General features: G+C 43.2%; 1 protein-coding gene across 2 annotated transcripts in view; it reads left to right on the forward strand.

Annotated features, from left to right (window-relative positions):
• The window catches only part of LOC124802869, a 73,829-nt gene that overhangs the window by 30,878 nt on the left and 17,927 nt on the right, over positions 1-25,024 (forward strand). Inside the window, exon 2 of one of the 2 annotated variants that reach the window (XM_047263911.1) lies at positions 1,767-1,951. The exons of the other annotated variant lie outside the window; for it this stretch is intronic. Within the exon in view, the coding sequence (XP_047119867.1) occupies positions 1,918-1,951 (34 nt within the window). The 5' untranslated portion in view covers positions 1,767-1,917. The remainder of the gene's footprint in view (positions 1-1,766; positions 1,952-25,024) is intronic. 2 annotated transcript variants of the gene reach the window in all.

Consider the following 25,024-nt stretch of genomic DNA (forward strand, 5'->3'; position numbering starts at 1 on the left):
AACTGCCAACTGCTCACTCTTGGTGGAGCTAGTGTGATGTTTCTGTGGGTTCCTGGTCATGTTGGTCTGCCAAGAAACAGGGCAGCTGACACTGCTGCCAAAGCTGCAGTCCTAGTACCTCAGCCTCGAGTACCTATGTTCCCTCTGATGATTTCTGCATTGCTGCCTGTCAGGAGGTGGCGTCCCTTTGGCATTACCGATGGTCCTCCCTTCACTGGAATAAGCTTGGGCTTATTAAGCCTCTCCCACCAGCTTGGACGACCTCCTCTCGGCTCTCCCGCCGGGAGGAGGTTATTTTAACTCGGCTGTGTGTTGTGCACTGCCTTTTTAGACATTGTCGTTTTCTAAGTGGCGCTACCCCACCACTTTGTATACATTGTGCCCAAGTTTTTACTGTCCGCCACTTCCTGATGGAATGTCCATTTTTATAACCTTTTACATTCCCATTTGGGTTTGCCGTCTGAGTTATCAGCTGTTTTGGGAAATGACGCATGGGCTGTTAAGTTGACCGCATTTTACTTTTTATCCATCAAAGCAATATGGCGACGGCCTTTTACTTTTTATTTTTGGACCTCCGTTTCTGCATGGTGTCTGTTTTAGCCCTTTTTCCACATACCTTATTTTAGCTGTCTTCTGTTAAGTTAGTCAGGACTGACGTACAGTCTTTGACTCCTGTCTGTCTTTGTGTTCTATGGTTTTGTTTTGGGCATGTATGACCCCAGTTGTTTTTGCACCCTACTGCATAACAAAACAAAACAATACTTGTATTAACGCCACACAAAAACCTGTGTTAAAAATCACTGGTTTCCTAAAACATTTTTATGTTAATTATAGCTGCTAGCAGACTCGAAAAGAGTTAATTTACGATACATGTGGATAATATATAAGGCTACTCTTCTTTAAGGGAAAACTATTAACACAGTATGTTAGAAAACCTGCTACAGTAACTAAATTACAAATTCTGATTTGTTACAAAATGCTCATAGATTTTGCAAAAGACAATGGTAGATTCCGAAAATTCTCAAAAACGCATGTTTACTTGTGTTGCTATACAATGATATTCAGGAGTGACCTATACTTCGGCTGAACTGTGAACCACAAACATTGATTTGCTGCGAATTAAATTATGTATCGAAAACACTCGTACCACTAACTTTTGTATGTACCTGAAAGTTCTGAAACTAAAATGCTTTTCACAAAATTGTATAGTGAAATTAGAGAGAGATTGTTTTGAACAGGGATAGGCCTACTTTCCTCAAAAATTTTAAAAGAGCACAGTTTAGTTTTTAGCCTACAGTTGACTATAACAGTACTAGTTCATTGCTGCACTCATGAATATTTGGAATTTCATGACACAAACGGGTATTGATACAGTCAAAGAAAGATTACGCAGAAGAAACATTACGAACAGTAAAATATGTGAATCTAGAACTTTAAATAGACATACAACCTTGTACCAGGGGCCTCAAGTGAGAGAAAATTCTTAAGTCGGCTTTTGTATATAAATAAACTTGTGTGTTGCATTGATTTTTCACAAAGATGATTCTGTGCACACTTCTACACTGGCCTGGTAAAGAAGAACACCACAGCGTAAGTTTAGCTCTGTCAAAATCGCTAAAATGTGCAGCAGCAACAAATCATGTTTTCTGCCTGTGCGTAGTCTGTCATGGGTTTGCCTTGTGTATTTTGCTATTTTATGTGTAAAATGTAAAGTGTTTTACAATGTTCGAACCCTACAGGAATTATCTGTAAACAAAAATGTTCAGTTTCAGGCACAGCAGATTGAATGGCTGCTGCTCAGTATCCAAAAGATGGCTTGGTTACTATCGCAACAATCAGCACCGGCAACCAGGTCCCACATCAAAGTTTCACCCTCTCAGTAGTAATAAAGGTGACTGGTAAGAATATTGGGTGCAGATGGGAGCTCATTTCGCCGAATGCAACATTACAGGTAACGCACACAATGCTTTTTTTTTTTGTTTAGGTCGTTGGAACCGAAGTGTACCATCTGTGTTTAAAACTGTTCCCTGGCTCTTGTCCAGAAACTGTGGCCTGTCTGGCTGGTCAGTGAAAGCTATGATGCTCAGGTGCGTGTCGCTGCACCAAGGTTTAAATTTTTCTGGCTCAAGAAGCAGCCTCAGCTTACATTAAAACAGTGCATTGCCGAACTTAGAAGGGTTACAAGAAGCTTACAAGATGCAATCGAGCAAAATGTCTAACACACAAGTATTCATGCCGGTGGTCTCAATATGCTGGATCCTGATCTGAAAATAATTTCTGTATATTGTGAAATCTCAAACTATTGTGGACACAACTGAAGGCGAGTATGAGGCTCCATGAATTTCTTTTGTTAAAAGTGCATAAGACGCTCGGCCTAAAGTTCATGCTAATATTAAAGTGAATGCAAATAGGGCTCAGACTAACAGTAAACAGGAAGCTAAAAACATTCAGTCCTGCAATACATGAGGTGGTCTACAGAATAGTGAGGAAGTCTTGTCCTCAGTACTTTTCAAATCGCGACAGAAAAACTTGTCTTAATCATGACACAACCTATTTCCATTTCTTTACGCAAGGTCACAGTCAGTGTGTTTACAAGGCAGCCAGTGCATAGGCCATGGCTGGCACTGTACAGGTGTACAGTTTTGGCGTACCAATCGACACGTGCATGTTGTATAAGCTTTGCCACAGAACTGACACAGGCAAAGGCTCTCATTTCTACGTCACGGAAATCTGCTGTAGTACACAGACAGCAGAATCCAATTAAGAGTGGCTCAGAAGACAATTTAATTTCAATTGGCCACAGGTGCAACTGTTTCCCTAATCAATAAAAACATGTGAAAGGATTGGTAGCCCACAGCTACAGAAGTGTACTTCTGTTCTTGTCTGAATATAACCGACAGGAAATATCAATACATTGCACTTGGAGTTTGCCAACAACTTCCCACGCCATCACAGAATGTGTTTTGTTTCATGTACTCAGTTCTAGGAACAGTGCAAACATTTTTGATTGGTTGAAACTGTGCATACAAGACAGTGTGCTAGAAATGTGTTTCAGTACCTGACATGTCTAATAAGTACAATGAACTGTTTATGCCAGGTTTACGAATGGCTAATAATTTTGGTGTGTATGTTATTGTTGAAGATAATGTGCCTGCGTGCCCCCCCCCCCCCCCCCCCCACCACACACACACACACACACACACACACACACACACACACACACACACACACACACACACACACACACACACACACACACACACACACACACTGCCTGTTGCCAATGCAATAAGTGAGCGACATGCTCAGGAACTGCAATGATGTTATACAACCAATTTCTGCAAGTCAGTGGGCATCCCCCTTGTTCAAGTTCTGGAAATCAGGAAATATCAGGGAATTTCAAACATATCAGGGAAATTTGGAAAAAAACACTGGAAAAATCTCGTTTTTTGTCTCAGTAGCATGAAATTGTTTGTTTACTGAGATGTCGTGCTTCGTCACTGGCTGGGTGCAGCTGAGCACGTGTACTGCTTCCCAACTCATTCTTACTGCTTCTCCCCTTCCCACCGTACCCCTCAGCTTGCAGTCAGTGCTGCTGCTGCTGCTGCCGCCACCACCATGCTGTTCAGAAAGTTATGAACATCTTCTTTCACCTCGCGTCAGAGCTGAATCGCTTTCCGGCCAAATGTTCTTTTAACCTACGGACCAGGTGACAGTCACTGGGCGCCAAGTCAGGACTATAGGGTGGGTGGGTGATTATGTTCCACTGAAAATGTTGCAGGAGAGCAACGGTTTGCTGAGCTATGTGTGGGCGAGCGTTGTCATGGAGAATGTGTACGCCCTTGCTCAACATTCCTTTTCTCTGGTTCTGAATTGCCTGTTTGATTTTTGTCAAGAGTCTCACAGTACCTGTCAGCGTTAATTATGGTCCCAGTGATTCAGCTTCGATGGCGAGGTGAAAGAAGAGGTTCATAACTTTCTGAACAACTTGACGGCAAGCTGGTATGACATGGGCATACAAAACTGCCACAGCGTCTACGAAAATGCATCGACAGAAATGGTGATTATGTTGAAAAATAGATAAATTTTCAAGCTGTAAACCGATGTAAACCATTGTAGAAATAAACAGTTCTATGTACTTATAAAAAAATAGGAGACCTTACTTTTGGAATTACCCTCGTATAATGAACAGATAGGGACAGGGCATATTCTTTTCCAAAGTTAATTTGCGTGAGCCATACCTAGTCGGACAAGCAGTCAAAGCAATATTTTGTGATAAACATTCACTTTGGATTGTTCGAGTTTCAAAGCCTGCCATTTGGAAGTACTTCAGTTCCAGCTGTTTTTCAGTGGTTCCTAGAACAATGAACAGAAAGTTCGTTCTTGTACAAACTATTTGGACATTATTGTTGTACACCTGCTGAACATTTGCCAGATTTGGACTGCTTGTTTAAGGTTCATTCTGTGGCTGGCTTCATGTCCAGTAAAGAAGAGTGCTGCTTCTTTCATGCAGAACTTGAATATATAATATCGTATTCTGCGCTTGTATATTAAGGTAATACAAAGACAAGTAAAGATTGTAACACCAACAATCAAATAACGAAACATTTTATTTAGTAGAAAATGAAACTTGTCTTTATCGCTCTCCACTGCTGTGACTGGAGTAAGCACTGGAATGGTATATACAAATACAACTCGTGATAGGCAAGAAACAGTCGTAGGCACAGAGATGTTTAAAATGAAAAGTCTGAATCTTGAAGTCCAAATACAGTTGCAATGTTACTTGCCTGTGGTACGCAAGTTAACACACTCTCTAGAAACAAGTTTGTCAGTGGAACACCTACTCCATACTCTGCAGTTGGATGAACAACACTCGTCAGAACTGTCTCTTATGGTCGTTGCGGCTGTATTTTGTTGCCATGGTCATCCTTGGTGCGACATTATTGATTATTGACTGTCAGCAACACTGCGTTCCTCCCCGCTCCCCCAAACATCGTTGTCAGTATTGGGTAAGGATGTGGGACATTGGGGGATAGGAGGCTGGGACACAAATGCAAATGAAGGGGCAGATGCCGAGACTGGAGTTGACACCGAGCATCCACCCACATCCTGGGATTTGCCCTGAGCAGGGTTGGAAATGTCAAGCAGGAAACTAGCTGAATGGTGCACGCTGACTGATGTGGACGCTGATAGGGCGCCGAAGAGGTGATGGGCTCCTCATGGGCACCCAGCCAGGCGAATGGACACAACTCCTCCTCAGGCTGCTGCATGCATGACTGAGAGGCTGCAAGCGGCTCTCAGCCGACTTCCATTGGTGTCCCCAATGGGGGATGGATGTAGGGACATGACTGCCCTGCAGGGGCAGGCGATAGCGCTTGCGATGGCAGCTGCTGCAGAGCCTTGTGGTGAACTGGGTCTGTGAACATTGTGAGAAACAAGATCAAAGCTGGTTTGAGTACAGCCAATACAGCCCCATCGGACTTTGAGTGGTGTAGGTGGACCTTGACAACACCTGAGACACGACGTCATATTCCCATCGGCGACCTTTGCTGGAAACTCTGTATAACACTCATTGCATTGTCTGAGCCTTAGATGTAGTCGATGGGATTTAGAACGTCTGAGATGGATGGAGAAGTTGTAGCAACATTGGATATCTAACACCAGAAAGTAGTTCCGCTGGCAACATGCCATCCCTGGACAAGGAGCGGTATGACAACAAAAACACTTTCAAGACCTGGTCCCAGGAGTGGGTGCCTTGTAGATTTGGACAAACCATTCAGCACCTCCATTGGACTGAGGGTGGAAAGGTGCCATGAGGATGTGATGGATACCATTGTCACTGCAGAATTGTTCAAATGTGTGTGAAGTGAACGGAGGTCCATTATCAGCCACTGTCACATAAGGTAATCCTCCAAAAAAAAAAAAAAAAAAAACTGAACTTGTGGTCGCCACAGTAATAGACATAGTGAAGGTTGTAAGGACAACAAAGGGAAGCTTGCTGTATGCATCAAGTACCAATAACCAGCAGGTATTCCAATAGGAACCAGCAAAATTAAAGAGTAGTCACTGCCGTGGTTCAGCAGAGCGTGGCCAATCAAAGTAGTGCTGAGGGGGGAGCGGCTTGATGCTCCACACACATGGACACTGGGAAGTTGTGGCATCTATCTGCTAATCAGTGCCCGACTGTATACAATGGCGCCAAGCTGGATGTTTCTTCCACAGAAAACCCAGATGCCCCTGGTGTAACAGACTAAACAGTTTCCACTGGAGGGACGTAGGAACTGTGATATGGGCCTCCCCCCTGTCTGTCTGTATGCCCATCTACATCAAAGTAGCACACTGCTGCCCAAAAGTAGTGGCATACCGTGGTCTGGTGGATCTCTTTGAGGCTACATGACCACCCGGAGCGATTGAAGTTGAGAGTAGCACTCAATGCCTGGGTCTACTGCTGTCCCACTCGCCACCCAATGAACAGTAACAAGAAAGTTTTGTGACATATGCTTTTCCTGAGAGTCAATGTGAAAGCATGAGTCCTCTGATTAATCATATTGGGGATCTGAACCTACAAGTGACTGCAACAGTAGGTCAGCATTGGGATGCTTAGTGGAGGGCCGATACATCTGTTCATACTGGTAACTGGACAATGCTAAAGTGCATCGCTGGAGCTTCTGCACTGTCCAGGAAATAACATGCTGTGAGGAACTGGACAGAGCCTTTTGTGGCCTGTGGTCAGTAACTAAGTGGCACCCACACAGATACTGGTGGATGTGAGTAACCCTGTTACTGTGACTGTGGGCTCCTTTCCCTAATTGGCTGTAATTGTTAGACAAAACCCATGCACTGTCACAACACCACATTGGTACCGTCACAGGTGTCCACTGCAAGAGTGAAAGGATTGTCCAGAGACCAGTCACTTAACACATCCTTTACATGCTGAAAAGTGGACTGACAATCTTTGGACCAAACAGAGAGGACACCGTTGTAGCGTAAGCAGTTCAATGAAGACACGATTTCGTGGTGTTAGGTATGAATCAAACGTAACATGAGAGTTTTCACATTACTGCAGGTAATGCAGCCATAATCGTGGAGCCAGGCAAGTCATAAGTGGCACTCGAATGGACTTGAGATGGATGAAATCTGTTTGCATTAATCACTTGACCCAGATACTCAGTTTCTGTGTTGGAAAAATAACAGTTGGCCGGGGTGGCCGAGCGGTTCTAGGCGCTACAGTCTGCAACCGCGCGACCGCTGTGGTCGCAGGTTCGAATCCTGCCTCGGGCATGGATGTGTGTGATGTCCTTAGGTTAGTTAGGTTTAAGTCGTTCTAAGTTCTAGGGGACTGATTACCTCAGAAATTAAGTTCATAGTGCTCAGAGCCAGTTGAACCATTTTTTGAAAAATAACACTTTGTATTATTACACTTCAAGCCCACCTCTGATTACACAATGAACAAAGCCTCCAGATTCTGTAGATGTTCTGCTGGTGTATGGCCAAGATGACAGTGTCGTCTAAATTATTAGCAAAGGAGGGCACCTGTGAAGTAAGCTGCTCTAACAAGGGGAGGCCACGACGCTTGGAATACAGATTTACTGTAAACTTCGTACACTCGTAGTTCTCCATGAGGATAACAAAATGTGTAAGCCTTAGCGTGTACTTCTTAAGTGTTATTGAGAAAATCGTAAAATAATTTCGGTCGTCAAATATATACCTGTGCATGGCTATTTTTACCGCAAAGCGGTGGCAGCAGAGTGGTTAGCGCTCAAGCCCTGTAATCGCTGGATCAAGTCCCGTTCGTCAGTTTTTTATTTTATTTTATTTTTTTTATTTTCAACACAGTCATTTTCTTTACTATTTATATTACAGTTGATATAATGGGAAAAATACGTATAATTGGATGAACTTTTATTAAATTTACAATGTTATTTGGCAATCTACAAATTTTTACTATCACAAATAATATAATATTCATAACTATTGACTAGTACATGACCAAATGCCTAAAGTGATCATGTAAATGTACGCTTGTCTGTGTCTTCAAAATTGTTCGTATTTAATCAAAAGAGAACAAGAAATTGCCTCTCGTGATGACGCTATTAAAATACAGTCGATACTGCATGACCAATTATCTGCGTCAATATTTATGGAAATGCTGTGTTATGCATGGTTTGCTTCCAAATTATTGTCTGAAAGAGAAGTTTTTGAAAATGTTAACGAGGTTTGTTTTTCCATGGAAAACCTCAAAAGACCTTGCGTATGCAGAAACATAGCATTTATTCAGTGCAGCTGGTACGGTTTAACTTTGTTTTCCATGTTTTTACGAAAAATACCTGCAACTTGTAATAATGTCGAAAGCGACAATTAATTGTACATCTTTCGAAAGCCATCTGTGGCTGTCAAAACTTGCAGGTAGCAAGTAGTTTCGGGCTCCTTCCAGGTATAAGGGATTTCTTAAATCATGGACAAGCATACATTTTCAGTATCACTTTATGCCTTTGGTCGTCTACTAGTCGATAGTTATGAAGATTACAAATTTTTATCATCATAAATAATACAGACTGCCAAATAACATTGTTAATTTTAATAAAAGTTCATCCAATTACGCGTATTTTTCCCATTATATCAATTGTAATATAAACAGTAAAGAAAATGAGTGTGTTAGAAATAAAAAAAAAATATACTGACGAAAGGGCTTGATCCAGCAATTACGGGGCTTGAATGCTAACCACTCAGTTGTCGCTGCTTCATGGTAAAAATGGCCATGCACAGGTATATATTTGATGACCGAAATTATCTTGCGATTTTCTCAATAATGCTCGAGATGTACGCGCTACTGCTTACACATTTTGTTGTCCTCGAGGAGAACTGCTAATGTATGAAGGTTACAGTAAATCGGCATTTCAAATGTCATGGCCTCCCCTTGTAAGTATCACTGAAAAATTATGGGAGCGGACTCAGTAACTGCTAAAATTGGAGACCCTGAGGGGTATTCAACACAAAAATCTTTGTGGACGTCTTATCCAAAGGCAGCTGTAGATACACTAAGGTGACAAAAGTTATGGGATACCTCTAACATCATGTCGGACCTCCTTTTATGTGGTGTATGTAGTGGCTTAGACTCAACAATTCATTGGAAGTTCCCTTGCAGAAATATTGAGCCATGCTGCGTCTCCTGCTGTCTGTAATTTCGAAAGTGTTGCTGGTGCAGGATTTTGTGCACAGCCTGACCTCTCGATATGTCCCATAAATCTTGGGTGGGATTCACACTGGATAATCTTGGGGGCCATATCATTTGCTTGAAATAGTGCAGTGTCATCCATAGCATGAAGTGCATGAATGGTTGCAAATGGTCTCCAAGTAGCTGAACATAATCATTTCTGATGATCGATTCATCTGGACCAGAGGACCCAGTCCAGTCCATGTAAACACAGCCCACACCTTTGTGGAGCCACCACATTTGAAAGTGCCATATTGAAAGCTTGGATCCATGGCTTCGTGGGGTCTGCACCACACTCGAGACCTGGCATCAGCTCTTACCAACTGAAATTTGGGGCTCATCTGACCAGACCACTGTTTTTTCAGTCACCTATGGTCCAACTGATAGTCATGAGCCCAGAAGAGACACTGCAGATAATGTCATGCTGTTAGCAAAGAAACTTGCGTTGGTTGTTTGCTGCCATAGCCTATTAACGCCAAATTTCATCAAACTGTGCTAATGGATACATTCATAGTATGTCCCACATTGATTTCAACCATTATTTCACACAGTGTTGCTTGTCTGTTAGCACTGACAACTGTATGCCAGTGCTGAGAGGTAATGCCTGAAATTTGGTATTCTCGGCACACTCTTGACACTGTAGCTCTCGGAATATTGGATTCCCTAAAGATTTCCGAGATGGAATGTACAATTCTTCTAGCTGCAACTACCACTCCGCGTTCAGTCTGTTAATTCCCATTGTGCGGGCATATTCACGTCAGAAACTTTTTTACGTGAATCACCTGAGTACAAATGATAGCTCTGCCAAAGCAGTACCCTTTAATACCTTGTGTACACTGTACAACTACCATCTCTATATGTGCAAATCGCTATCCCCACCTCAGTCTATGCCTCCTGCAAGTCAGTTTTTGGGGGGAAAATCTTGATGTGGTTTGTCCATCAAGGGGAAGGGGAAAGAGTAAACAGCAGTCTTTGGGTTGACAGTAGCTTTGAATTCTGCATAGAGTTGTAGCCTACCTGATGGCTTTGAAAAAACGATCGGGAGGTATGCCTACTGACTCACGGACACAGTTTTTATTACGTCACAATCCTTCCAAAACTGTAAATCAGCTGAGACCCAGTCCTGAAGAGCACGAGAGTCAGGCCAACCTCGAAAAAATTTAGGCTCAGCACAGTCCTGGAAAGTCACGTGGGCTTTGACCCCCAATGCCGTTAACTAGTCTTCCATCAAACAAAGAACTGTACTTATCTCACAACATGTTGACTCTAGCAAGTGGCACCTGTAAGTTGACTTGCAACTCGTCTCCTTGAATGGAAGACATGAAAAGGAACTGATTTGTTGCAGCAAGAAAAGTAGCCGGTAAACTACACACACCTAAAACAGAAATGTTCTGTCTGTTAAAGGCAGATAGTGTATAAACTCACTTGCTGAAGCTGGGGCTGCCTAAGCATTAGTACATCACATGATTTAGCAGTGTGACAGTAGCCCCAGTGTCTAATTTGGAACTTCACCTACTAATTCGCCACACACAAATGTATAAAAAGTTTGTTACATTGCCTGTTAATCACAGATCGTTTGGCCTGGCAATCGTGATAGGCTACCACCTTTTCTGTTTTGCACAGGCACCACAGAAACAACATACTCATCGACTGGGACAGGGTTTGACTTAAACTTTGAAAACTGACCAGCACCCAATAGCTGAAGACAAATTGTTTGTATGTGGCCTTACTTACCGCAAGTGAAACATTTTTACCTGGTGGCACGGACACTATGCCCTGTCATATGCAGTGAAACAATGCGTGCAAGACTTCCTTATAGATGTGGGCTGTGAAGTGCACCAACGGTGAAACTTCCTAGTACAGAACGAGACATCGGGCTATGTTATGACTGTATTTGGGAGCGATATGGCTCTGGAATTTTCTCACTTCTCAGTACAGAAATGGCTGGGCTTGCATGTCAAGTTCAGTAATGTCTATGATGGCTTGAGACTCAATGATCACTAACACAGTTTTCAAGTCTGGGTTCAGCAGTTTTATAATAGAGGATGTAATGTGAGCATTGGAAACTTCCTGAGTCATAGTATCACGAAGCATCACATCACAGTAACTCGCAGGAACATTTAAATTGATGCTGTCGTGTGAGCCCCCTTGAGTTCTGTTACCCACTGTTTGGGATTGACCAGCCAGCTGTTAAGAATCTAGTGAATTTATATCTAGCAGCTGGAACATGCATCAGCAATTCAAAGTGATTGGGCGGTTTAGAAACTAACTCATCATATGACATTTTGCCAGGATGCTTGTCTGCCAATAACTTGACACAGAGATGGTACACTCCCACATTTACTGTGGACAATAAAAAGAAAAAAAATGCGCTGGTTACCTGTTATGTTGTAGGTGTGGAAATGTGCTGTAAGCTAGGCCACATATTCCATCCATCCTTGCCCATTAAGTTCTCGAACTTTAGACTGTTGAGTCACTTGTGCTGGTTGAACTTGAACAGGCTGGGGCACCAGTTGCGGCACTGCTGCTGCTGCTGCTGCTGCAAGCAATGTGCCATCCAGAGTTTGTAAGGTCTGGTCAGTACGTTGTCTGCGTGACTGTACAAATTGAGTTAGCAACAAGTCCTGAACTGGAGGAGGGACAGACATGATAAACACTCTTAGTCAACTAACGCACGAAAAAGTTCTGAAAGAAGCAACGGGTTAGTGGAAAATTTTGCAAAATTGTAGTTGTCCATTCCATTGCCATATGTTGTATTCTGTGCTTGTACATGAAAGTGAAGACACAGAAAAGTCAGTTTAGTAACAGCAACAGTCAAATAACAAAACACTTTAGTTAGTAGAATATGAAACATACCTCTATCACTCTTCATTACTATGTCTGGAGTAAGCATACGTGGAACACAAATGATACAGCTCTTCATAGACAAGAAATTGCAATAGGGGCAGAGCTGTTCAAAATGACAAATCAGAATCTTGAAGTCTTAACGTTTGAATACAGTTACAATACCACATGTCCATGTTGTGATGTTGCCTGGGAGCTCTCACCTCATCCAGATTGGCACCACTGCTGATGCTGCTTGGAGGTCCAGCTTCTTTGCGGTGGTCAACCTCGGTGTGACATTATATACAATCGACAACACTGCATTTAGCACTTATTATAGATGCACAGGATATTCATCCTGCTAATCCACAGTTGTCTGCAGTTAAAGAACTGCCACAACATTAAGAAGCTCCAAGCTGTCATGGGAAGGTTACTTATTATATTAAAATCGTTGCAAATGCTGCGCCAGAAAATTGTTCACTTAGTGTGGTCACAAGAATGAAAGGACACGTTTCAGCAATTAAAGGATGTGTTAGCTGTGAATGTATCTTCTTATGAGATTGGAGCTGTGCTCTCTCATAGAACTGGTTCTATTGCTTTTGCCTCAAAAACTCTTTACAAAGTGCAGTGTAATTACAGTCAGCTTGAAAAAGAGGCACTAACCAGTACCTATGGTATTACCAAGTTCCGTCAATAATTGAACTGTCAGAAGTTCTATTTAATTACAGATCATTGGCCTTTAACAGCCTTTTTCAGTTCTGCCAAGCCTGTCCCACTAAAGACAGCACAAAAATTGTAATGTTGGGCTTTGATATTGTCTATTGTCTAGTTATCTAAGAGAGTTGCTGCATAGGGCCACTGCCCAACATTTGAATGCTGACTTGTTTTGGTTATCAGTCAATACCGACACAGTATTCATTTCATCTGAGGAATCACGTTATGAAATCAATACTCATGATTTTGAAAGTCTTCAAAATGTTCCTCTCAGTTTCTGGCGTATTGTCGCAGAAACTGCTTATGACCCAGCTCTTCAGGTTGTTTTGCAATATGTGCACTCTAGGTGGCCATGCAGATTGAAAGTAATTCGTACCGCCACCTCCTTCCAGCATCACTATTTTTTACATTGCTGTCTGTGCGGTCAGGTATTCTGCTGTTGCAGATGGAAAATGATGATGTGCATGCTGTGATTCCTTGCTCCAATCAGTGAGAATTTTTGTGTTCATTGCATTGAGGCATGATTCACACAAAGAAACTCGCTTTATGTCATTGTACTTGTCAGGGCAGGGGGGCTCAGATTGAGCAAACGACCTCTCGTTGCAGTGTTTATATGGAACATCAGTCAACTCTGCCACAATGCTTTCTTGCATGGCCACATCCGTCTGGGATGTGGCAATGCTTCCGTATTGATTTCGCAGGTATATTCTGGAATATGCAGTGGTTGTTGGTGGTAGATGCATATATTATTTATTTATTTTATTTATTTATTTAACCTGATCAGATTAGGGCCATCAGGCCCTCTCTTACATCGGACCAGTGTTATGCAGCATTTCACACATCAGAGTTACATCATGACCATAGTTTAAATGAGAAAATTAGCTTACTCTAGTGACAATATGAATAAAGAGTAGTGACTAAGACCTAATAAAGTAAATGCGGAAGTATTTTTACAACAGGTGCTATACATACAGATTATGATAAAAGCAATAATAATAACAGTAAAAAAAATCAAATAATAATGACAAACATGAGAAGGATTGGCAATAGTTATGAAGGTTTGTGCAGATGTACATAATATCTTGGTGTGTAAAGTAGATGTTTACTAGTATAGCGAGTTTTGGGGAAGGGAGATTTAAGGAGGGGGAAAGAGGGAAGTAATGAGGTGAAGTGCATTCATGTACAGAGGAAGGCATTACTGTTGCTTAAGTAGATACGTCATGAACTGAAGCAGGACATGTTTTTAAGTTCTCTAACATAACGAAGGAGGTTATTCCAAGAGTCGGGTTCCCACTACTGTAAAGGACTTGGAGAAAGTGACTGAGCGATGCAGTGGAACGGGAGGATTTTATTATAATGGGAACGTGTGTTTCTGTCATGTTGTTCCGACATGAGCGTTAGGGATGAGGAGAGATATGAGGGACAGTGTACATTTATAAGGCAGTAGATGAGACAGTGTGTATGGAAATCTCTGCATTTGTCTGCACGCAGCCAGGACAATTTTGCGTATGCTGGTGAAATGTGATCAAAAAGTCGAACGTCACAGATATATCGGACGCAGGCATTCATGACCAGTTCTAGACGTCGGGAATTTTCCTGAGAGAGGCCTTGTAGGATAATATCGCTGTAGTCAATGATTGAGAGTATAAGCGATTCTTGAGTTTCTCCCGCCGTATTTGATAATCAAAATATCCACGGGTGTGCTGCCGGTCTATAGTGTCCAACGGCCACAATATTTCGGCGATCATACATGTCGCCATCATCAGGTGAACTGACGGACTGAGCTCCTGTGAACGTGCCGGTACGGAGATCCGTACGCTATGGAACAGATTGCGACGGCGTCTGAGATGATGTCGGTGTGACGGCTCTGTCTGCCGTGGTCGTCACAACTATACGTTTGCTTGATTTACTTTTGATTAACCCAATCGCTGGTTCCCAAGCCTTGCTAAGGTTATAGCCACAGTCACGGTTTATGAGGTCGTCATTGGTGCGAATTTCGATGGCCTCTCTAACAACGTTGTCCCAGTATCTCGATGTCTGTACCAGAATCCTCGTGCGGTCGTACTCCTTGGCGTGATTTTCCGACAAACAATGTTCAACGACCGCCGACTTGCTCGGATACATCAGTCGAGTGTGCCTCTGGTGTTCACGGCATCGATCCTCGACGGTACGCATCGTCTGACCAATATACGACTTGCCACATTGACACGGAATCTGGTACACGCCGGCCTTCCTCAAACCGAGGTCATCTTTGGCGCTCCCCACCAGTGCACGAGTTTTATTTGGAGGACAAAACACAATTCCGACCCTGTGTTTCTTCAGAATGCGGGCAATTTTCCCCCGAGAGTGCGCCTGTGTATGGAATAAATGCAGTGCCTATCTCCTCACTCGTGACTTCATCCATCTCAACAGGTTGTGCTGCAGTGGTTGGGCAGAGAGCATGTTGAATCTGCCACTCTGAGTACCCATTTCCGCCAGAATCAGCCGAGGAAATACGTCGTGAAACTTGTCGTGCGTTGACGAAATCCAAGCCGATGAAGTCAAATATCAGCAGTAAAGAGATGGCGGCCATTCATGATCTGAGGGAGCGTTCTGAAATTGTTGTCTTACCGGCTGACAAAGGCAATGCTATAGTTGTTGTGTCCCATAAGGACTACAATGATAAGATGCAGAGCCTGCTAAATGACGATTCCTACCGGAAGATCAGCGTTGACCCTACAAAGAAGGTGGAGAACAAGACGAGGGCGCTTCTCAAGGACGCAGATTTACCGGAGGGTGACGCTAAGAAATTGTTACCCCAAGGTCCGGTACCGCCTAGACTATATGGACTCCCGAAGGTTCACAAAGAGGGGGTACCATTACGCCCCATTGTCAGCAACATCAGGGCACCTACACATTTGTTGGCCAAATACCTGGTGGGAATATTAAGTCCTTATGTGGGTAAATGCCCTCATCACATCCGTAATTCCGTGGATTTTGTTAAACGCCTTGATAGCTTCAGGTTGGATGAGTCAGATATCATGGTGAGTTTTGACGTCGTTTCCTTGTTTACGAGGGTACCCCTGCGAGAGTCACTAGAATTGATTAGTCAGAAGTTTGACGAGAAGACCACTGAACTTTTTAGGCATGTCTTGACTTACACGTATTTTCTTTTTAATGGAGAATACTACGAACAAACGGAGGGAGTCGCCATGGGTAGCCCACTCTCACCGGTGGTAGCGAATTTGTACATGGAGAACTTCGAGGAGGAAGCCCTGTCGTCATCCGTATGGAAACCTACTTGCTTTTTCCGTTACGTGGACGACACGTTCGTCATCTAGCCACATGGTATGGATAAACTCCTTGACTTCCTTACACATCTAAACTCCATACACCCCAACATCAAATTCACTATGGAGACTGAAACGGAGGGTAAATTACCTTTCCTTGACGTCTTGGTCAAGAGAAGGGCTGACGGCACCCTAGGTCATGGGGTGTATCGGAAGACAATGCACACTGATCTGTATTTGCACGCAGACAGCTGCCACCACCCTTCACAGAGGAATGGGGTGCTTAAAACTCTAGTACATAGGGCGCACACTATTTCTGACGCAGAGAGTCTACCCCAGGAATTGGAACATCTGAGAACTGTATTTCGAAAAAATGGGTACTCAGAGTGGCAGATTCAACGTGCTCTCCGCCCAACCACTGCAGCACAACCTGTTGAGATGGATGAAGTCACGAGGGAGGAGGTAGGCACTGCATTTATTCCATACACAGGCGCACTCTTGTGGGGGGAAATCGCCTGCATTCTGAAGAAACACCGGGTTGGAACTGTGTTTTGTCCTCCAAATAAAACTCGTGCACTGGTGGGGAGCACCAAAGATGACGTCGGTTTGAGGAAGGCCGGCGTGTACCAGATTCCGTGTTAATGTGGCAAGTCGTATATTGGTCAGACGATGCGTACCGTCGAGGATCGATGCCGTGAACACCAGAGGCACACTCGACTGATGTATCCGAGCAAGTCGGCGGTCGCTGAACATTGTTTGTCGGAAAATCATGCCATGGAGTGGGACCGCACGAGGATTCTGGTACAGACGTCGAGATACTGGGACAGCGTTGTTAGAGAGGCCATCGAATTTCGCACCAATGATGACCTCATAAACCGTGACTGTGGCTATAACCTTAGCAAGGCTTGGGAACCAGCTATTGGGTTAATCAAAAGTAAATCGAGCAAACGTATAGTTGTGACGACCACGGCGGACAGAGCCATGACACCGACGTCATCTCAGACGCCGTCGCAATCTGTTCCACCGCGCGACCGTGACGCGGGGCGCGGACGGCGGAGGGAGCGCGACCGAACCCAGTTCCCTCTGAGCAGCCATAGCGTACGGATCTCCGTGCCGGCACGTTTACAGGAGCTGATGATGGCGACATGTATGATCGCCGAAATATTGTGCCCGTTGGACACTATAGACCGGCAGCACACCCGTGGATATTTTGATGAGAGTATAAGCGTTTGTACTAATTTCTTTCTCAGATCGAAAGGGAAGAGTATAGGACCTAATACTGAGCCTTGGGGAACGCCTGACACTACCTGCCGCCATTGTGATTTTATATTCCCAGACAGGACACGTTGCTGACGAGACGTCATGTATGAGCGAAACCATTGCACTGCACTTGGTGAGAAATTTAGACTGCAAAGTTTGGCCAGTAAGATGTCGAAGTCGACAGTATCAAATGCTTTGCTGAAATCTAAGAAGCAAATAATAGTCGCTTCTTGTCTGTCCATGGCAAGTTTCAGGTCATCTGTCACCTTTATCAGAGCGAATGTTGTGCTTCGATGTTTACGGAAACCTAATTGGTATTCGTCTAGTAGGTTGTTAGTAGTTAGGTAGTTGGTGAGCTGGTCATGAACTATATATTCTATGGCCTTTGATAGTGCAGGAAGAAGGCAGATGGGGCAGTAGTCAGAGGGTGCTGAGGCGATGCCCTTTTTAGGCAGTTGCTTAATTTGTCCCAGTTTCCAGGCCTCAGAGAAAACACTTGTGATTAATGAATCGTTGAAAATGTCTGTTATAGAGGGCAGTAGTTGGCCAATAATAAGTTTTATCATCTGGATAGTGATACCATCATGTCCAGTAGATGCTGATCTAATCCGCATTATGACTTTCTTGACAGTACTGCAAGTGACATGCTGTAGATAGAATGTTTCTTTGCTACAGTCGTTCATCCCCATGAAATAATCAATGATTCTGTGGTTTTTTTTTTTTTTTTTTTTTTTTTTTTTTTTTTTTTTTTTTCGCCCGGTTCAATTTTGGTTGTAGGTAATGTGAAGAATCGGTTAAGTTCTTCAGCTGGGACCATGTGACTTTCTGCAACTTTTATTTTGCCTAAACCGAGACCACGGAGATTTTTCCACAGGATAGCTGGTCTACATCTATTGTCAGCTAATGTACGGGCATGTCTGAGCTTAGCGTTTCTCACCGCTTGACTGACTTTGTTTCATTTCTGCTTGTATACAGCATGATTTTCAGGTGTAGGGTGTATCTCGTATGCTCGATGTGCAGCATGTCTGAGATTCATGAGCTGTTTTAGTTCATCAGTCAGCCAAGGTGCAGGTTGCCTTTTCACTTTTCTGGTCTTTATTGGAGCATATTTGTCATATAGTTGAGTAATTTTGTTAGTGAAATCCTGGAGTTTGTCGTTTATGTCCATGAGGGGAGTAGAGGTCATCCCCCAAACTATTTCTTGTGCCTCAGTTTAGAGTTCAGGCAAATTTATGCGTTTGAGGTCTCGGTATGTAGACAGTTTTTGTTTCTTTCTGGGACATTCTAGTGAATACGTCATGGAAATGATGTCATGGGCAGACATGCCAGGCGCATATATGTGAGAGGTGCGGATTATTCTGTTCGGAGATTTAGTTGCGAATATATTTATGAAAGTGTGACTGGTAGCCGTGTGGTGAGTAGGTGCCAGCTGAAGTAGCGTCATATTTGAGGAAGAAAGCATCCTCTTAAATTTCCCAGTGGAAGGACTATTGCACAGAAAATTAATGTTAGTGTCACCTGCTATAATTACATGTTCATATGACGATTCGAGACTAGAGAGGGCAGTTTCGAAGCAGGCGAACCCACCTACTTTAGGAGGTTTGTAAAGGACACATATTAAGCACTTTCTGTTAAGTGATTTGATCTCTATGAACATATATTCCACTTGTTTATCTACATTGTTGTCGGATGTGTGTAGTACTGTAGGTGACAAATCAGAGCATATGTACGCCCCTACTCCGCCCCCTTGTCTGTTGCATCTGTCGTGCCTGAGAAAGATATAGCCATCTAGGTTTACGGAAGTTGTAGGAATACTTGGTTTGAGCCAAGTCTCTGACAAAAGTATTACGTGTATATCAGAAGTTTGAAATATATATTTGAATTCGTCGAAGTGAGCTGGCAGAGACTGGACATTTGCATGTGCAATATGCAGCTTGGTGCGTTCGGGTGTTGATTACCCGAGGAGGCTGCCGACCGATGTTTGCGGGTCGTGGTTGGCGGTGACAAGAGGGTCTGGCATGAGGAATGCGGAAGGCGTGTGAAGGAGGGGGGTGAGGGAGTGTCCTCCCAGCTCTGTGCAGTGAAAGCGGCCGGGAGGGGGAGGGGGTAGGTCTCCGGGGAGGCAGTGGGATCTGCAGCCATGGTCAGCGAGGTCTGCAATGGTTCTGGAAGTAGCCGTGGGCTGGCAGGGGAAGGAATTTCGCTAAACACAACGGGAGTAATCTGCATGTTACGACAGAGTGTGATATTAATTTCACTTATGAGGATTACAACTACAGTATGAAGGTGGGTTGCTAATTAAGCATGGAAGTGAGACTACCTTATGCAATAATTAACAAAATTACATGAGAAAAACAATTAAAGATGAAAATAGTTATGTGGAGAAACGAAAAGTTGATAATACAAATAATAACAAAAATTACACAAGAAAAAAATAGAGATAAAAAAAAATAGTTATGTAGAGCAACGAACAATTTGATAATACATTAGTTAAGATATAGTTGACAGTGTAAACAATATAAACATACAGGTTAGTGGCAGCAAGATTAGACATGATTTAGCTTCTAAAGCACAGGCTTTAGAGTTCATTAACACTGCAAATTGTTTTCTTTCCGTTTTCGGTCTTAACCATTATCCTGCCGTCATTTGTCCATACGTTCTGTAGCCCAAATTTCGAAATCGCACTCTTCAAAATTTTTAGTCTTTCAGAGGTCAGATCCTCGCGTACTGTCAGACCCGACTTCGTGAGATTCTTCTTTGCTCTGAAGATTTCAGACCTTTTCCTATACGACATAAATTTCACTATTATAGGTCTTGGTTTTGTAGAACCTGGTGACTTATGGCCCACTCTATGACGTCTGTCAATGTCACTCAGTCACCTGCACGCCTAGCTTTTCTTGGACAAGGTTTATCACAAGTTAATCTGTGTTCTCTCTGCTGCTCTCTGGAATGCCGAACAGTCTGAGATTATTGCGTCTCTGATATTGTTCGAGCTCGTCTGTCTTCTCGATCAATTTCTGTTCGAGCAGTCGTGCTTTCTCCTCACTTGCTTTTAACGATGTGTCCAGTGCACGGATCTCGCTCGCATTCGCCTCCAGAGTTTTCTGTATTTTGTCTGTCACTGCTGCAGTGACAGCATCAGTGATGGTTTCAACAACGAGCCCGAGCGTCTCCTTAGCCTGCAGCGCAGCACTCACCTCAGCCTTCACGAGTGCGGCGATGTCAGCGATGCCGGGTGGAGCGGCCGCAACTCCCTGTGTGGACTCCACGCCTGCACTGCCTCCGGCCTGGCCGTTGGCTGCACTGCGCGTTGTTCGGCGATTTTCCATTTTAAGTGCGATTCCGTGTAATTGGTGCTCAGTATGTGATGTAAAATATGACGCTCGGCAGTAGATATACGGCTTTAGTATATATAGACTAGCCCAACTGCTTAAAACACCTCCAGATTTCACGTAAACTTGCGAGCCAAGCTAACGCACGTCACTCACTCGCCGCCATGTTGCACTCTATAATAAATTTCCTTTTGTTCTCCACTTGACATTCACCACTAGTGCAAATATATTCTATTTTTTGGCTCGAAGGTCTTCCTTATCTCCTTGTCTTTGACAGCGGGCCGCAATTCACAACAGCTAGTATTCAAAAGTATTGTGCTGGCATCAGAATGCACAATGTGACTACTGCTCCTTTTCACGATCGTAACAGCAAAACTGAAGGATTCGTTCGAACATTCAAAAGTAACCCTGACAAAATCGTTCCTCCCGCATGTGGAAGCAAGCCTTAGAGTTTTCTTTCCTCCTACTGCTCTTTACCACATGACAAGAAATCACCTGCAAAATTAATACCTGATCGTTGTCACGTTATCCTATTCCTGCGATGGCCATGGAATCAATTCATTCTGCCAAGTCAGACAAAATTTCAGCCGCAGAATACAGATCCATTAAAGTTTTTGGCAAGAAGTAATGTTGGGAGCACAGTGTCGTAACAAAAGGCTTAAGACATTCTTATTACACCATACAAGGGTGATTTGAAAAGTTCTAGGAACGAAATAGAAAAAAAAGTACTTACATCACTGAAACATCTTTATTTATCAATGTAGTCTCCTTATACATTAATGCACTTGGTCCAGTGATGTTCCACTTCCTTGATCCCATCTTGAAAATGAGTTTCCTCCAGGCCTGCAAAATAGTTGCCCACTCCGGCTATCAGTTCTTCGTTTGAAGTGAATCTTTGTCCTTCAAGAAAAATTTTCAGTTTTGGGAAGAGGGGGAAGTCTGACAGAGCCGTATCAGGTGAATAAGGCAGGTGTGGCAACAATTCATGCCTTAGTTCGTGTAATTTTGCCATGGCGATGGCACGTTTTTGATCCAGTGTTAAGAATCACTGCACCCATCTTGCAGATAAATTTTTCATTTCTGATTCTTCGGTTAAAATATGATACACTCTTACAGATGGCATCTATCTGGCAAGTGTGAGCAATTTCACGTTCTTTCAATCAGTGTTCCTCCGTGACCATTTTGTGCACTTTTGCAATGATTTCTGGAGTAGTGACAATTCTTAGCCGACCACCTTGCTGGTCATCGTCTAAGCTCTCCTGGCCAAATTTAAATTCATTTATCCACTTGGCAACACTTGAATATGAAGACGCAGAGTCCCCCAGTGTATTCTGGGAATCGACATGAATGGTCTTTGCTTTCATACCTTTCTTTATGAAGTACTTAATCACTGCTCGAATCTTGGTTCTCTCCCCCCCCCCCCCCCCCCCTTCCAAATCTTTGCAAATCACTACGGGGGAACAACAACAGACAGAGCCATGTCACCGCCACAGCTCTCTTCCAAGAGCACTGATGTGGCACTTATTTATGGGCAACAGTCCAATGAATATCACAAGAACAACTTGTTGCACTACTGCTGACCTGTCGTGATGATTCCGAGAACTTTTCAAACCACCCTCATTCAAGGTTCTGCTGAGCTGTATCGGTGTTACCAGAACCAGCTGTGGTACGTTTAAGGGTATGTCAGTGACAGGGAAGGGGGGGGGGGGATAAATGAAGATGACACCCAAATGAAGAAAAGCGAGATCTATATGGTCACTACAGCTTATCCGTATGGCCTAGTGAGCTAACTGAGGATTTCATCTTCCAGTAGGATGCAACACATATTTGTCTTTATTTGCCAGTTTTTCTTATTAGTTACTGGGTAAATGTCAGAAGTCATCGGAAGGCAATAAAATCCCTTTATTTCTCCAGTGCTACGTCTGATAATCTCAAGCCCTCATCTGGTAGCACTAGAAGGTCGGCCTCAACCCTTGACCCATGGACCTTGTCGTGAATTGTTGCAGCAGATGGCTGGCAGCTGCAGCCCCGGTGAGATGGGTTCTCAGGTAGTAAACATCTCCAGCCGGGAGCTGAGCTATATAAGGACTGATGCAGCAGCCTGAAACAGCCTGCTGATACGAGGTGGCTGGCTGGCTGTGATGTGGTGGCTGGCACTCCAGTGGCTTGGTGTCTGGGCTTACTTCAGTTCACCCTCAGCCCATCAAGTGGTGGCTGCACCCCTCATTGGTGGTCATGTCGAGTTGACAGTGAATCAGTGCGAACTTATCGCGGAAGTTGACACCGAGATTTGCTGATCAGATCTGATCGCTATCTGGGCCAGGTGGCCAGTGTATAGCAGAGGAGGCGTGTTGTGGGGTTGTTGGTGGAAATGTTATGTATATTGCATGCTGAAGTGCCCTGTTTCAGTAACAAGCTGGGCACCGGCAAGCAGCCAGATGATTGAGCCCAGTGAATTCCGTTGTGCAATGCTGTGTCAGTGTATTGCTGCAAGTGGCCTGTTTAATATTCCACTTGTTGTGTGTCCGATAATGGATTCAAAATTGTTATAGAATCATAACTCGTGTGACAAACCTTTTTTTTTTTACAAGTGTGCATTGTGCAGTTAATTTTAATGATTGTTTTGTTTTGATGTGTGTATTTATTGGGAAGAGGATCTGTGTATGTGTGTGTGCATGTGAATGCTTTCACTTTAATGCAGTTTTGCGTGCATTTTTGTGTGGTCCAATGAAGTGGAGGGTTATACGAGCGCTAGTGTAACGACTGACAGTCTCCTAAGGCTGCAGTTCTAGTGGAGCGGTGCAGTGTGGTTAGCAGTGCAGTGTGGTTAGCAGTGCAGTGTGGTTAGCAGTGCAGTGTGGTTAGCAGTGCAGTGTGGTTAGCAGTGCAGTGTGGTTAGCAGTGCAGCGCTGGCAAAAAAAAGCAGTGCCGCCTAGTGTGTGTGATCATAGTGACGCTGCAAGCAGAGCAGCACAAAGAAAAGTGGCACAGAGCAGTGCTGAATGAATAAAACATGTTTGTTTCACAGAGCGGCGACCAGAGCATTCGTTTGTCTCAGGTTGCATTCAGGCAACAGCAGCAGCAATTGGCTGTTGCAGCAAGTAACAGAGTCAGTACTGTTCCTGGTGCTCATGGTGCTTTTAGAGAATGGTATCAACGGAAGCTTTGATAGCAGCTTTATTTTTTCCTCTACGCCCTTTATGGCCCAGCGAAACCACTATCATCACAGCTGATTCATTTTGGACAAGTTTTATGTGATGAGGTGGCAGCAGAATTACAGGCTATAAGTACAGAATACATTTAATTAACCTCGTATTTCTTTCATTTCCTTAAAATGAATGTTGATAATAAAGTTGAAGTAGCCTAGCTGAGAAGTGTGTGAAAATTGTATTTTATTATGTGAAAAAAAGTTTTTAAAACAATCTCATTTCGAAAGCTTCATGTGGAGGTTTGTGAAAGTTTCGTCTTGTTTGATAAATGCTGTGCATGGAACACTGTTTACTGTGTGATGCTCATCGATTCTCGGGGATCCTTGTAAGTCAATGACAGTGTTGTGGAGAACATGTACATGTGCAAATGTGGGTGAATTACTTCCCAAAATATGCTCCACTTAGCACTCATTATTCCAAAAGTACATTATTAATCACTGTGATCAGGAAAAGTGTTTGTTGAAATGTTTATTCCATCGATCTAAAACACACTGACTGTAATATTTGATAAAATACTTCTACTATAGATAAGCCTAAATCTCCAACGAAAGCAAAAAGCAATCCAACTGCTATATTTAGTAGTATATTATACCACCCTTCTTGCAGCAAGCAAAATACATTAGGAGAATAAAATCTAACACCTTCCGTTTCCTTCGTATTTCCCCCAACATTGATTCTAATGAATTTGACCTGAGGATCTGCAACTGCTTATGGTAAAATTGAATGGAAATTTTTATAACTATAAAACATTTTACCAGAATTTTCTGGGCATTTTAGATGACTGTCTTCTGTCAACATCACCGATTGCACTTGGAAAGTTCTGTATGTTAAATAAATCATTTATAGTATGTTAAATAAATCATTTATATCGCTAATCCAGCCATTCCTGGCACAAATGGGTGCTGGCTTATTGAGAGTGTGAAATTTTTTTCATTCATTTATTTTGTTTTTTATTTATTTTGAAAACATAGGGGATGTAGTATACTGTACTTTATTAAACCGTAGGATACAATTTTAAAACATAGAGGATATACTTCATTAAATCCAAAAATACATTAATTTTCAAAGAAAACTTAGTCCTTGAGTGAACAATACACTGTACATAATTATACAGTCATATCACTTCCTATGAAACATGCCCCTAATTTTTAACTGTCGCAGTGATGATAGGTGACGGTGGCAGGCTTTACCATGCAACTGCTT

The sequence above is a fragment of the Schistocerca piceifrons genome, chromosome 6 (genome assembly GCF_021461385.2).
Source record: "Schistocerca piceifrons isolate TAMUIC-IGC-003096 chromosome 6, iqSchPice1.1, whole genome shotgun sequence".
Lineage (NCBI taxonomy): Eukaryota > Metazoa > Arthropoda > Insecta > Orthoptera > Acrididae > Schistocerca > Schistocerca piceifrons.